Here is a 13,828-nt window from a genome sequence, read left to right as displayed (position 1 = left end):
GTATGTTTACGTTGTATATTTCTCACAAAGTAATCCAAATCACAGCATGTGCATAAAGTTATTGCTTTCTGTATAATGTGCCATAAACAACAGTGCTGTTTTGGCTACACAACATGCAATAAAAAAAAAAATGTAACAAATGACCATTTTCTGTATTATATACAATACGAACTATTATTCATTCCACGGCGTTAACGGTGAAAAATGTAAAAAAAAAAAAAGGGGGGGCTCAATCACTGTGCCAGGAGCTTTCATATGTGAGTAGTATTCCCGTCAGCTTTAACATTCAATACAGTTTCTCAATATATTCCGACTTTGGATGCCATCTTTCAACCGGGGAGTTATACAAGGAAGAACATTCTGGAAGCTCCCTTCCACAAAGTAAAATGCCCCCCTTTTTTTGGTTAAGTACAAAGCTTGTCTTAGACATTGTTGTGGATATCATTATCATTATTATTATCATTACCATTATTCCTAGCAGAAGCAGTGGTAGTAGTGGTAGTAGGGAGTTGTAGTAGTATCATCATTATCATCATCATCATCATCAGTCTAAGCGGTTTCTGTGTGTGTGTGTGTGTGTGTGTGTGTGTGTTTATTCGGTCACGCTTTCATTATTTCAACAAGTTAAACCATAATTCGGAAAAAAAAATGAACCCTCTGCAACAAGAGAGTTGTCCCTGGCAAAAATGCCTGAAAAAGAAAAATCCACGTTGATGTCAAAACACATACGACTGCGGACATATAAAACACATTTTGAAAAGTCTGCTGTGGCTGAAGTGATACGATGACATGAGGGGAAGTAACTGATATCGGGCACTAACTGCTTCGTATGTATCATTTTCTCCGGGTTTTTGTTGTTGTTGTTGTTGTTGTTTGTTTGTTTTTTTCTGTCTGCTTGTGTATCTGGTTTACAATCCAAATGGACGTTTCGACAAAAATTCGACAGGGACAAGCCTTTTGTTGTCGGGGGTTCTTTTATATGCGCAACGTGTATACTGCAGATCGGATTTTGGTTTACTGACTCATCCGAACCAGCACGCAAACTACCACCGAAGGTCTAATGCAATGGGCGTGGAGGAGGGTTGGGGGGAGCGGGGGGCAAGGGGGGGGGGGAGTAATAACAATCCCAGTCCGTATGAGATTCGAACTCGTAAACGCTCACTTCCTGTTCAGGTGTACTGCCGCTAGACCACCTCTCTATTGCAAAGACAGCAAACACTATGATGCAAGCGGTCGGTTCAAGTGGCAAAGCAAATCTCGTGAAAATCAATGCAAGCAACGCTAATATTATGAAGCGTTTTGTTTGTTAGCTGGATACTTTCGAAATACTCGCAAGCAATATCTGTATAGTGCAAACTTCTGCGAAATTTTCAAGTAGGTTAACACCGATGGGAAAGTGGTATAATACCCATTCTTTAAACAATTTTGATTATGCTTGATTTAGAATTATGGGTAAAGGCAAAAATGAATGGTTCTTTTCTTTTCTTAAAGAGAAAAAATGCACTGTGAGCCTTTTAGTTTAAAGGAATCTTTCATCACAATCATAACAAGCATCTGCTGACGACAGTGAACTGCCAAGCAAGATTACGAATAAATGGATGAATAAAACAGCAGTTGTTGTTGCTTTATTTTTCTTTTTTTTTTCTTTTTTTTTTTTTTAGGGAAAAACTACTTCTACACAAAACCTGTCTTTAATCAGAGTAACGTTCCTTCCCAAACCCATGATAACGCGATAACAGAGATATACTACGCAAGATAATGTAAAGTACAAACATTTCTGACAAAAAACGTCTCTGAGTGTAACCGAATCAAAACTTTAATCAGAGTTACATCAACATGTGGAACACACTAGTATTACAGCAATAATAAACTCGTGACGTTAGGCTTCTGACTGACAAGCTGCGGACCTGATCTTTCTTATCAATACTAATACACATAGGGCTGCTCAAAACCACACGTAGGTGCACCCTTGTCTTTGGATGCATGGGGCAGTTAGGGCCCCATTGTACACGTCTTCAGCCAGTTTGCTGGTGTCACCTCATCGTCTGTCGACATGTCTGAAGTCTCTCTCCACTGTTTGCTGGTGTCGCCGCATCGTCTGTCGACATGTCTGAGGTCTCTCTCCACTGTTTTCTGGTATCACCTCACCGTCTGTCGACATGTCCGAGGTCTCTGTCCAATGTTAGTCGCCAGTTCATCTTGGAACGGGCCTGTAGGTTTTTAAAAGTGATTAACTAACGATTTGCATGTTCTCACATGTGATTAACTGATGTTATGCAGGTTCTAACAGGTAATTAACTGAGGCCCTGCAGGTTCTCACAGGTGATTAACTGACGTTCTGCAGGTTCTCACAGGTGACTAACTGACGTTCTGCAGGTTCTCAAGGTAATTAACTGACGTTCCGTAGGTTCTCAGGTAATTAACTGACGTTCTGCAGGTTCTCAGGTAATTAACTGATGATCTGCAGATTTCCAAGGTAATCAACAGACCCTCTGCAGGCTCTCACAGGTAATTAACTGACGACCCTGCAGGTTCTCACACGTAATTAACTGACGCTCTGGAAGTTCTCACAGGTAATCAACTGACGTTCTGCAGGTTCTCACAGGTAATTAACTGAGGCCGTGCAGGTTCTCACAGGTGATTAACTGACGCCCTGAAGGTTCTCAAAGGTCTTGAGCAGGTCCATCACCTTGGAGTTACGTCTGGTGGGAACAGAGGTTCGCCACCGGTCCGCCTTCTGCTCACCACTCTTCTCTCCTTGCTCCTGTCACAGTCATCAGCAACACTTTTAGGGGTTTGTTGTTGTTGCTGCTGGTGTGTGTGTGTGTGTGTGTGTGTGTGTGTGTGTGTGTGTGTGTGTGTGTGTTTGTGTGTCTGTTACGTCAACAGCAAAGTGAGAGCTGTATTATCAATGGTTTCTCCAGTCAATGGGAAACCATTTACAGCATAGTCTTTTGTGAAGGACTATGACTCTCAAACTAGGAGGCAAAATTGCACTGGCTCTTAGTGCTGCAGCCTTGGGGGCTAGTTGGCCTTTGGGAACCATCCCAACGCCGACTGTCCTAAAACCTTCTTGGCCGAGAGAGTGGGGATGTAACTTGGGCAAAACACTCTCCACTATAATCAAATTCTAGCCCAGATAGTCGGAACAGCAGTTGCCTTCTCTGCTGTTCTGATGGTCATAGTCGGACACGACTGACTATCGTATATATACGTTTACCTTTTCTGTAAGTGATAATTAATTTCACACAGCGACTGTGCATGTGAAATATGCTCTATTTCGCTGCATATTGTAAAAAAAAAAAAAAAGCAACGTTTTTTTTGTGTACGTGCGTGTAAGTGTATTCGTGCGTGCGTGAGTGCGCACGCGCGCGCATGTCTCTGTGTATGTATGTATGTGTGTGTGTGTGTGTAACATGCTTTATTGCGTTGTACATTGTAAACAATCAACGAGTAAAACATAGACTTGAACACTAAAATGACCAGTTACAAACAACCCTGTGTAGACATCCACCCAAACACTATCAGAAATGTATGTGAACACACACACCCTCACACAACCATCTCAATACTCTGTATACACACATCGAAGTCTACAATGCCGAAATTTCTGTTCTTTCTTCCAGGCATTCTTCTGTGTTTTGTTTTCATTTCCATTACGTCATAAGTGAATAAATATGAACAACACAGTCCACTTCAACATATAATTTAAAAAGGGCATAATAATAATCACCATCAAATCAAAAGCATACAAACATACCAATAAGAACAACAAACAGATCAATAATAATCATGATGGAGTGATATTGATAATCACCATCACTATAATAATAATAATAAGAGGAAGAATAAGATTTTTTTCTATGGTCATTACCATTACTATTTTATGATGGTGGTGATAATGACAATGATAGCAATCATAATCATGATAATAATAATAATAATAATGATAACAATAATAATGATGATGATAATAATAATAATTGATCCGAAGCTTTGCGAGCTGTGTAGCTCAAACACTCAGCGTTAAAGTGGTCACAGTGGTTACAGCGTTAAAGTGGTCACAGTGGTTAAGGCGTTGGACTTTCAATCTCAGGGTCCCGAGTTCGAATCCCGGTAACGGCGCCTGATGGGTAAAGGGTGGAGATTTTTCCGATCTCCCAGGTCAATAATATATGTGCACACCTGCTTAGTGCCTGAACCCCCTTCGTGTGCATTCGCATGCAGATGATAAAATACGTACGTTAAAGATCCTGTAACCCATGTCAGCGTTCGGTGGGTTACGGAAACGAGAACATACCCAGCACAAACACCCCCGAAAACGGAGTATGGCTGCCTTCAAGGCAAAGTAAAAAAGGTCATACACGTAAAAGCCCACTCGTGTATATACGAGTGAACGTGGGAGTTGCAGCCCACGAACGAAGAAGCTCGGGTCAGTTCTTACCTTGGTGACGGCCTCTCTGGGAGGTTCAGCCGCCTTCACCTTGGACTGCAGGGCCCCAGGTGTGTCTTCAATCAGTTCGATCCTTACGTCCCGGGGAAGCAGGGTCCGCTGGACCCCCTCTGTCTGCCAGGCCGGGGCGCTAGAACGCTTCTCTGCCAAGGTGGGAGACCTGGATGGTGACCTCATCTGGACTGAGGACACGGGTCTGGAGTCGGTCTTTGTGACAGTGGCGGTGGCGGGAAGGCGGAAGGAGGGTCTGGGTGAGCTCATGGTGTTGGCTGGTGGGGTGGTTCTGGTGGAGGAGGAGGAGAAGAAGGAGGAGGAGGAGGAGGAGGACAACGTCGATGAAGCGCTGGATGAGGAGGATGGTGGTAGTGTTTTGGTGCTCTGCGTTCTGACCTTGTTCGTGTTGTTCGCAGATGTGGGTTGAGACGCTTTGAGTTCTCCGCCCACTGACAGTGCAGGAGCTGGTGCTGAAGACGAAGACGAAGAAGAGACAGTGGTGTCTGGAAGCTTTGAGGAAGCGGAGGGTGTGTAACCAGTACCTGGCTGGGATTTCACGTTCGTGACTCTGACGCTGGCAGGTCTGCTGGAGGCGGTGAGGTGTGTCGGGTCGGGAAAGGTCTTGACACCTTCCTCCCCCTTCCCGACCCCCTTGTCGTCACTCTGCCTCTGTTGGACTGCAGCGGTCAGCCCCGCTGAGGCCACGTAGGTGACGATGACCGTCCCGTCAGCCTCTGGTGCCTTGGGCACGGACTGGGCGCGCGGCAAGGTGGCGCTCTTGGCGCCGGACGTGCCGAGAGTCAGGGAAGGTCCGGGCTCCAGAGAGGTCTTCCGTGCTCGCTCCGCACTCGGCGTGGACGTGGACTCCGACTCCTCGTTGTGTCTCTGCGTCTTCCTCCTGGCCAGGGCCACCCACTCCGGCTCCTCCGCGCTTTCCCCGGACGTCTGTGGCTGCTTCTCCGAGGCGTGCTTCCCGTAGGCGGGCGGCCTGTCACCTTTCTGCGAGCCCGTCCTCTGCACGGTGACGGCGGCGTGTTGCACGGGCAGGGTCTTGCTGCGCTGCTGGCGGCGGAGCTTGTAGTCCGGCCTCGGGGAGAAGGCGTCGCCCAAGGAGCTGTCCGCCTGCCTCAGACCTTCCCTTCTGTCCCCAGCTGTAGAGGTGACGGGCGCGGCGGGTGTTGTAGCTTGAGGGTCGGCAGCTCTGCCAACTGTCGTCGTCGTCGTCGTTGTTGTTGTTGTTGAAGCTGTCACAGTCTTTTCCACTGACACGTGCACTGTCTCAGCCCCCTTACCCTGTGGCGGTATGGTGATGACTGGCGACGTCGCGATCAGCTGGGAGACCGGTGCGGGGTCTGGTGCAGTGGCCGGTCTGTCGGCAGCAGCAGCCTTGTCCGAGGGTCTGGTGACAAAGGACACCCTGTGAGTCCTTCCGGACTGTGGGGAGGTCTGACCTTTGCCGTTCGTGGCTAGGATCCCGGAATTCTCTGGTGGTGGTTGTTCGGTTGTGCTGCTGGTGTTTGCCGGCTTTGTTCTGATGGCAGCAGCTGTGGTCGTGGTGGTGACAGAATAGTTGCCTCCCTTGCTCTGTGAACCTGTCAGCTCCAAGGCGGAGACAGCGGAGGGGGCTAGGTTCATGTTAAAGTCTGCACACAGACACACACGCACATGAACATTCCATGGATAAACACACACACACACACACACACACACACACACACACACACACACAAACACTCACACACATGAACATTCCATGGATAAACACACACACACACACACACACACACACATTCACTTGCATACACACGCAAAACCACCACCCGCACCTCCCCCGACCCACCCCACCACCCGCCCACACACACACAAACAACCCCTCTACCCTCTTCCACCACCCTTCACACACACACACACACACACATCCGCTCCCACCCACCCCCACCCCCCACACGCCGCTGATAATGTCACCTGACAGCACAGTGGGGTCAATGTACTCAGACTGAGGTCTACCCTCGCGGCCTGGGCTTTCCTCCAGACTGGGCAGCGACAACGAGTAGCGGTTCTGTGGAACACACAATATGACAACAACAATAATAACAACAACAAAAAAACAAATAATAGTGACATTGTACAGTTCTCAAAAAACAACAACAACAACAACAAATAAACAAACAATCCCCCCCGCCAAAAAAAAAAAAAAAAAAAAAAAAAAAAAAACCTACGCCCCACCCTCAAACCCCCACCTTCGCTGATCCATATATCATTCATTCCCTTACAAGAATTCATCGAGTTACAATGACAAGGTATCGTGCATACCAGTACTCATAAAGAAGTTGATGTGAGAGAGAAAGAGAGAGGAAGAGACAGAAAGAGTGTTCTGTGTGTGTGTGCGTGTGTGTGTGTGTGTGTGTGTGTGTGTGTGTGTGTGTGTGTGTATCAGTGTGTGTGTTTCAGTGTGTGTATGTCCGTCGGATGTTACACTGATGGCAGCAGTAGTTCAGTTCAGTTGCTCAAGGAGGCGCTTGATTGCATGCATTTGTGTACCTATCAGAGTAGATTCTTTTCTGCAGGATTTTGCCAGAGGGCAACTCCTTTGTTGCCGTGGGTTCTTTTCAGTGTAACAAACGCGTGCTGCATACGGGACATCGGTTTATCGTCTCATCCGAATGACAAGATGCTCAGTTTTATTTCTCCAGTCAAATTTAGTAGGGGCGAGAGCGGGAAGTGGATTTACAAGAAAATAGTTAACCGTGTAACTCGGAACAAAAACCTTTTTTCATTCTTGGTTGTATCTTCGTCATTTATCAGCATCTAGCGACTGGCAATATCACCCGTGTTATCATATCCTTGAATGCTTTTTCACAAAACTGTTCTCTAATAGTGCAGTATTTGATACAATCCTCACGCAGATGGGTTTTGTCTTCCACGATTTTACAACTTCTACACAATCTGTCTCTCTCGAGGAATATTCAAGTATCTACCTTTTCTTTCAATTTTCAGGTCATGTGCGCTTATTCTGAATTTTGCTGAAGTTTGTCTTTTTTTATGTTTGTTTATTGTTGTTGCTGTTGTTGTTTTTATCAATGACATTGAAAAGATAGATTTCAGTTTTGTAATTTGTTACAATGGTGGTGTAACATTTGAGCTTTGATGAATTTCTTATTTTATCTTTCCAGTATCTAATGATTCATTTTTCAACAACTGAGACATCACAAACCTTTGTCTAAGTAAGCTGAATATGAACTGGTTTTTCCAAATGTGATCAAGGCCTATGATTTCGAATATTTTATAACAAACATAAACCAAGATGAAGTTGAATTCTCTTGTAGGTAGTCTACATGGACTTCTCTCTCTCTCTCTCTCTCTCTCTCTCTCTCCACAATGGCTTCATTCTTCTTTCTTTGTTCATTTTACTTGTAAATATATCTTTTTTCCCTCTCTCTCCCCCTCTTTCTGTCTGAGTGAGAAAAAGAACACTATATACATGCTCTATTACCCCCAATTAATAAAATTCATTTTTGAAAATAAGAATTCCTTCATGTGTTCTGTGTGTGTGTGTGTGTGTGTGTGTGTGTGTGTGTGTGTGTGTGTGTGTGTGGCTGCATGCGTGCGTGGTTGTGTGAGTGCCAGCCCAGGCCGTTAACTTGGCGTGAGTTGCAGACATCCGACAGTGGCTCCATCACGGCCAATGACTTCCCGTGTCATAACTGGGTGGTACCAGTTAAATAGGTTCTCATAGCTGGCTCTGTTCCACTCCACCCCCCTTTCAGCATACACCTCTCTGTCTCTTTGTCCGTCTGTCTCTCTGTCTCCCTCTCTCTCCCCCCCCTCTATCTCTCCCTCATATATACTAATCGTTTTTTCTCAAACCCGAACCAGACTTTATACTCAGAGGCGCAGAACAGATAATAGCTGACCAACTAAGTAACCAACCTGCTAACTGACTGACTGACAAACTAGCCAGCTTACAGGTTCTCTCTCTCTCTCTCTCTCTCTCTCTCTCTCTCTCTCTCTCTCTCTCTCCCCACCTCTCTCCCTGTCTCTCTCTGTCTCTGCCTCTGTCTCTCTTTCTCTCAGACAATATTCTCTTCACATAATTATCCAAACCAGAGCCAAAGAATGAATGATAGCTAGCTAACCAAGTAACTAACAAAATGACTATGCTATTGACTTACATACAACTTACAAACTAGCCAGTCCTCTCTCTCTCTCTCTCTCTCTCTCTCTCTGTCTCTCTCTCTCTCTCCATTTTACCCAGCGCGTGTCGAGTGTATCTCCCTCTAGCTTCCATTTTCTCTGAAGTCTGAGGGCTTCTTAACACGAAATACCACCACAAAATTGAACTGTACTGCGCACACAACACACGGGTTCACTCTGTTGTGCTGCTCCGAGACTGAATTCCTGATCCAGGGGTAGAAAGCAATGCACGACATCAGAAGTATTGCGCGACATAATTGTCTCATATATCGAAACGCAACACAGTGCACCTGACAATTATGTATCCTTTTAGTTAGCATCATGTTAGATCAGACGACGAAACGCCGACGATGCCGACAACGACAATGAAGAAGAAAAAGAAGAAGAAGAAGATGATGAGGAGGAGGAGGAAAAAGAAGAACAAGAACAAAAACAAAAGAACAAGAAGAACAATAGCAAGAAGGAGAACAACAACAACAAAAGCAGAAGAACAATAGCAAGAACAATAGCAAGAAAAACGAGAAGAACGATAGCAAGAAGAAGAAGAACAATAGCAAGAACAAAAGCAAGACGAAGAAGAACAAGAACAACAGCAAGAGCAAGAAGAAGATGCAGAGGAAGAGCAAGAACAAGGAGAACAAGAACAACAAGAACAAGAGCAAGAGCACGAAGAAGACGAACAAGAAACAGGGACTCCAAAATCACACGGCCTACCTCCCTCTTCTTGCGGGAGGCCCAGTTGGTTTTCCGGGCCCGGGGTTTGACGCTGATCCTGTCTTTGGCGGCGTCACTCCTCAGCAGGTCCGCCCGCACCATGGTACACACGTCCAGAGGCTCCGGACTCTCTGGTCCACCAACCAACCAACCAACCAATCTGTCAAGTCACTGGTCAATTTGGACGGGCGCAACAGCCGAGTGGTTAAAGCGTTGGACTTTTAATCTGAGGTTCCCGGGTTCGAATCTCGGTGACGGTGCCTGGTGGGCAAAGGGTGGAGGTTTTTCCGATCTCCCAAGTCAACATTATGTGCAGACCTGCTTGTGCCTGAACCCTCTTCGTGTGTACACGCATGCAGAAGATCAAATAATACGCAAGTTAATCCATGTCAGCGTTCGGTGGGTTATGGAAATAAGAACATACCCAGCATATACAGCCCGGAAAACATACCATGGCTGCCTACATTTGTATTTGTATTTCTTTCATCACAACAGATTTCTCTGTGTGAAATTCGGGCTGCTCTCCCCAGGGAGAGCGCGTCGCTACACTACAGCGCCACCCATTTTTTATTTTTTCCTGCGTGCAGTTTTTATTTGTTTTTCCTATCGAAGTGGATTTTCCCTCAGAATTTTGCCAGGAACAACCCTTTTGTTGCCGTGGGTTCTTTTACGTGCGCTAAGTGCATGCTGCACACGGGACCCCGGTTTATCGTCTTATCCGAATGACTAGCGCCCAGACCACCACTCAAGGTCTAGTGGAGGAGGAGAAAATATCGGCGGCTGAGCCGTGATTCGAACCAGCGCGCTCAGATTCTCTCGCCTCCTAGGCGGACGCGTTACCTCTAGGCCATCACTACACTCCACATGGCGGGGTAAATAAACAAAACGGTCACACACACAAAATATGACATGTCTATCCGAGTGTGTATGTGTGCCTGCTTGAAATCTGACTTAATGACACAGGAAACGAAGTCGGCTCTACCCAGGTTGGCAGCCTGTCGTGCAAAATGACCCCATGTTTGTAAAGTGCTTAGAGCTTGGTCTCCGACCGAGGATAGGCGCTATATAAGTATCCACATCATTCATTCTGGGCCGAAAACTCTGCTTATATCACATATTGACGTAAGTTTACAATTGGGCCAACAGCAAAGCGAGAGCTGTATTATCAATGGTTCCTCTATTGCAATTGGAAATCATTTGCAGCTTAGTCTTTTTGTGAAAGACTATCACTATGACTTTCAAACTAGGAGGCAAAATTGCACTGGCTTTTACAGCTGCGGCCTTGGGGGCTAGTTGGCCTTTACGGAACCATCCCAACGCCGACCGTCCTAAAACCTGCTTGGCCAAGAGAATGAGGATGTAACTTGGGCAAGACACTCTTCACTATAATCAAATTCTATCCCAAATAGTCGGGACAGACAGCAGTTACCTCCTCTGCTGTTCTGATGGTCATAGTCGGACACAACTGACTATCATATTCAAACACTCCACTGTTGGCCACCTTTCTTTCTCTGTTTCCGTACCTTGCATATTGGAATGAACCTCCTCTTTCGCTTTGTCAGGTCTCCGCACTCAGCTCTTTCAAGTCTGGCCTTAAAACCTACCTCTTCCCAAGATAGCCTCCCTTCCCTGCCTCTTCCTTGACTTCAGTTTCTCCAGTTTTAGGTTATGCATGCGTGTGAATGACTAGTGCGAAAGCGCTTTGATTTGTCTCTGCGCAAGATTCAACGCTATATAAATATCATTATTATCACTATATGTCATTCATTCACTCACTAACCACTGGACCCAGCGGTGTCTCACCGTGTGAGTCAGCCCCCCTGGCGGGCTGTGCCGATGCTGTCAAGGAGCTCGTCCACTGACTGTCAAACAGGTCCTCCTGGGGACAGATGATGATGTTCATGATAATGATAATCATAACAATGGTAATAATAATGATATTAATGATGATAATGATAATGGTAATAATAATGATAAGAAAAATAATAAGAAGAATGATGATCATAATCATTATAGTAATGATAATAGTAACCATCATCATCGTAACAAAAATCGATAGAAAAATCGAAACGACCATGTTATAAATACAATGTCAAAATGATTACAAATGTAACAATAATTCAGACTTGATAATCATTATCACCATAATCATCATGATAACAACAACAACAACAAAAACAACAATAAGAAGAAGCATGATGATCATGATAATAATGATCATGACCATAATGATGATCATAGTAGTAGTATTCATTATAAAAATTATTATTATTTATTATTATTATTATAATGAATACTACTACTATTGCCACTACCAGTACTACTACTACTCGTCGTCGGCCTCGTTCCATCTCGAGAGACGATGGCCGCACTAGAAATTTAGTCACTGCCGGGCGTTGCAAATCAGTCCTGCTGTTAACAACAATACTACTGCTACTAAAACTGTAATAATGATGTTGATACAACCACTACTTATAATAATAACAATGATAATAACAATAATGATGATAAAACTGGAAAAAAGGCGATAATATTCTTGGCGAACACGACGACACCATAAAAACAAGACAGAAGTAACAGCGAAACAGAAATGCCTCGCGGGCACACACACCGGGAACAAGTTATGACGATGCTTATGGGAAACAACCGTTGCCCTTTTACACAAGGTTAGCATCCACGGAAGAATTACTTCCCCTAAAAAAAATTATCCACCTTCCCCCCCCCCCCCCCCCCCCCCCATTGATGGAAAATGGTTTTTGGGTCGTGGGTCCTGGACCATGTGTGATAAGTTCACCTTCCACACACACACACACTCACACACAGCAAACACGATGTTCGTCCTTCGGATTTGAAGATGACCATGGCACTGCCTTCATGAGAAACACACACACACACACACACACACACACACACATATGGAGAGAGAGGGGAGCCAGTGGAGACAGCGACAGAGGAACAGTCAGAGACAGAGAGAGAGGCGTGGCAGTGCGCGGGATTAAGCAAAACGTCCATGGTCTTTGCCTCTATGTGCTGGGGTTCATACCCGAATACCCTCTCACTAGGCATGACGGTAGATGCCGAACCTTCCATGGCATACGTGTGGGTACACGTAATTCAATTTCGTTTCTTTTCTTCCTTTACTTATTTATCTGTTTATGCTGAACCTTCCATGCCATGTATATGGGTACACCTAATTCAATTTCTTTTCTTTTATTCATTTACTTTTTTTTTCATTTATTTATTTATTTTTGCCGACAAACTGTTCCTGTTTCTAGTCATCATAGTCTCAGAAGCACTGTCTTGATGACTGTTTAGGACTGAGTACGTTTGCTCTCTATGCTGTGGTGGGTAACCTTTTTCCACAACCACTATTTTATTTTGTTTTCCCCCCTTATTGTTCAGTTAAAAAATAGTAAGGAAAAATTGATATTATATATATATATATATATATATATATATATATATATATATATATAAACGAGTGGTCTAAGGGAGACAGTGACACGGACTTTGCATTCATCTTCTAGTATTGGTTACTTCCCCTGACATTTCATGATCGGACTTCATCCACAGCACACTTGTTTGTTTGTTGTTTGTTTTCTGTCTGTAATTGAATGTGCGTTACTATCGTAGAGTTTGTTTTGTTGTTGTTTTTGGCCAGAGACAACTCTCGTGCTGCCGTGGGTTCTTTTGTGTGCGCTAAGTGCATGCTGCACTATGGACCTTGGTTTGTCGCTGCATCAAAATGTGATGTCGAGCACACCCAGATCACCCACCCCTCAAAGTCTAGCGCAGATGGGGAGTAAAAATCCTGTTCCGTATTTGGGACTCGGTTTTGTGGAGCCTGGCGTCCAAGTGTGAGACTATACCAGCAGTTGTAATCATTTTCAATTGAAGTCTGTCAAGGTGGCATCACTACGTTCAGACAAAGCCATTATACGCCACACCACATCTCCTATGCACATGCCTGACCAGCAGCATAACCATAGCGCGCTTAGTCAGGCCTTGAGTGCATGCTTATATGTTTGTGTACCTATCTGAGTGAGTTCCTACTACAAATTTTGCCAGAGGACAACACTCTCGTTGCCATGGGTTCTTTTTCAGTGCGCCAAGTGCATGCTGCACACGGGACCTCGGTTCATCGTTTCATCCGAATGACTAGACGCTCAGTTTGATTTTCCAGTCAAATTTGAGTGAAAGGGCGAGAGCGGAATTCGAACCCACACCCTCATGGACTCTCTATATTGGCAGCTCAGCGTTTTAGTTGTAACAGCAGCTTTGATCAACACCACCACTGGGGTGACTCGAAAGACGAACTGTGAACTGTATCATTGAAGCACATACCCTGATGCTGTCTTCAGCGCTGGTGTCTGTGACGGTGAGATGTGGCGCCTGGCCTTGACATGAGTCACTCTGCTCGTCTTCTTCACTCATGGAACGCCGTTTGCTGAGTTTTCTGACAAGCTCCGCCTG

The 13,828-nt window shown here is 45.1% G+C and overlaps 1 protein-coding gene across 2 annotated transcripts in view; it reads right to left on the bottom strand.

Moving 5' to 3' along the window:
* Window positions 1–522: 522 nt before the first annotated feature.
* LOC143284108 (uncharacterized) overlaps window positions 523–13,828 on the bottom strand; it is a 29,925-nt gene continuing 16,619 nt past the window's right edge. For both annotated transcript variants that reach the window (XM_076590753.1, XM_076590754.1), the window contains exons 5-10: window positions 13,700–13,825; window positions 11,159–11,234; window positions 9,356–9,486; window positions 6,413–6,506; window positions 4,445–6,090; window positions 523–2,764 (exon numbers count right to left, since the gene is read on the bottom strand). In XM_076590753.1, coding sequence (XP_076446868.1) covers window positions 2,642–2,764; window positions 4,445–6,090; window positions 6,413–6,506; window positions 9,356–9,486; window positions 11,159–11,234; window positions 13,700–13,825 — 2,196 coding nt within the window. In that variant the 3' untranslated portion in view covers window positions 523–2,641. The remainder of the gene's footprint in view (window positions 2,765–4,444; window positions 6,091–6,412; window positions 6,507–9,355; window positions 9,487–11,158; window positions 11,235–13,699; window positions 13,826–13,828) is intronic.

This window comes from Babylonia areolata, chromosome 7 (assembly GCF_041734735.1).
Source record: "Babylonia areolata isolate BAREFJ2019XMU chromosome 7, ASM4173473v1, whole genome shotgun sequence".
NCBI lineage: Eukaryota > Metazoa > Mollusca > Gastropoda > Neogastropoda > Buccinidae > Babylonia > Babylonia areolata.
This window is presented reverse-complemented; position numbering and strand designations above follow the sequence as displayed.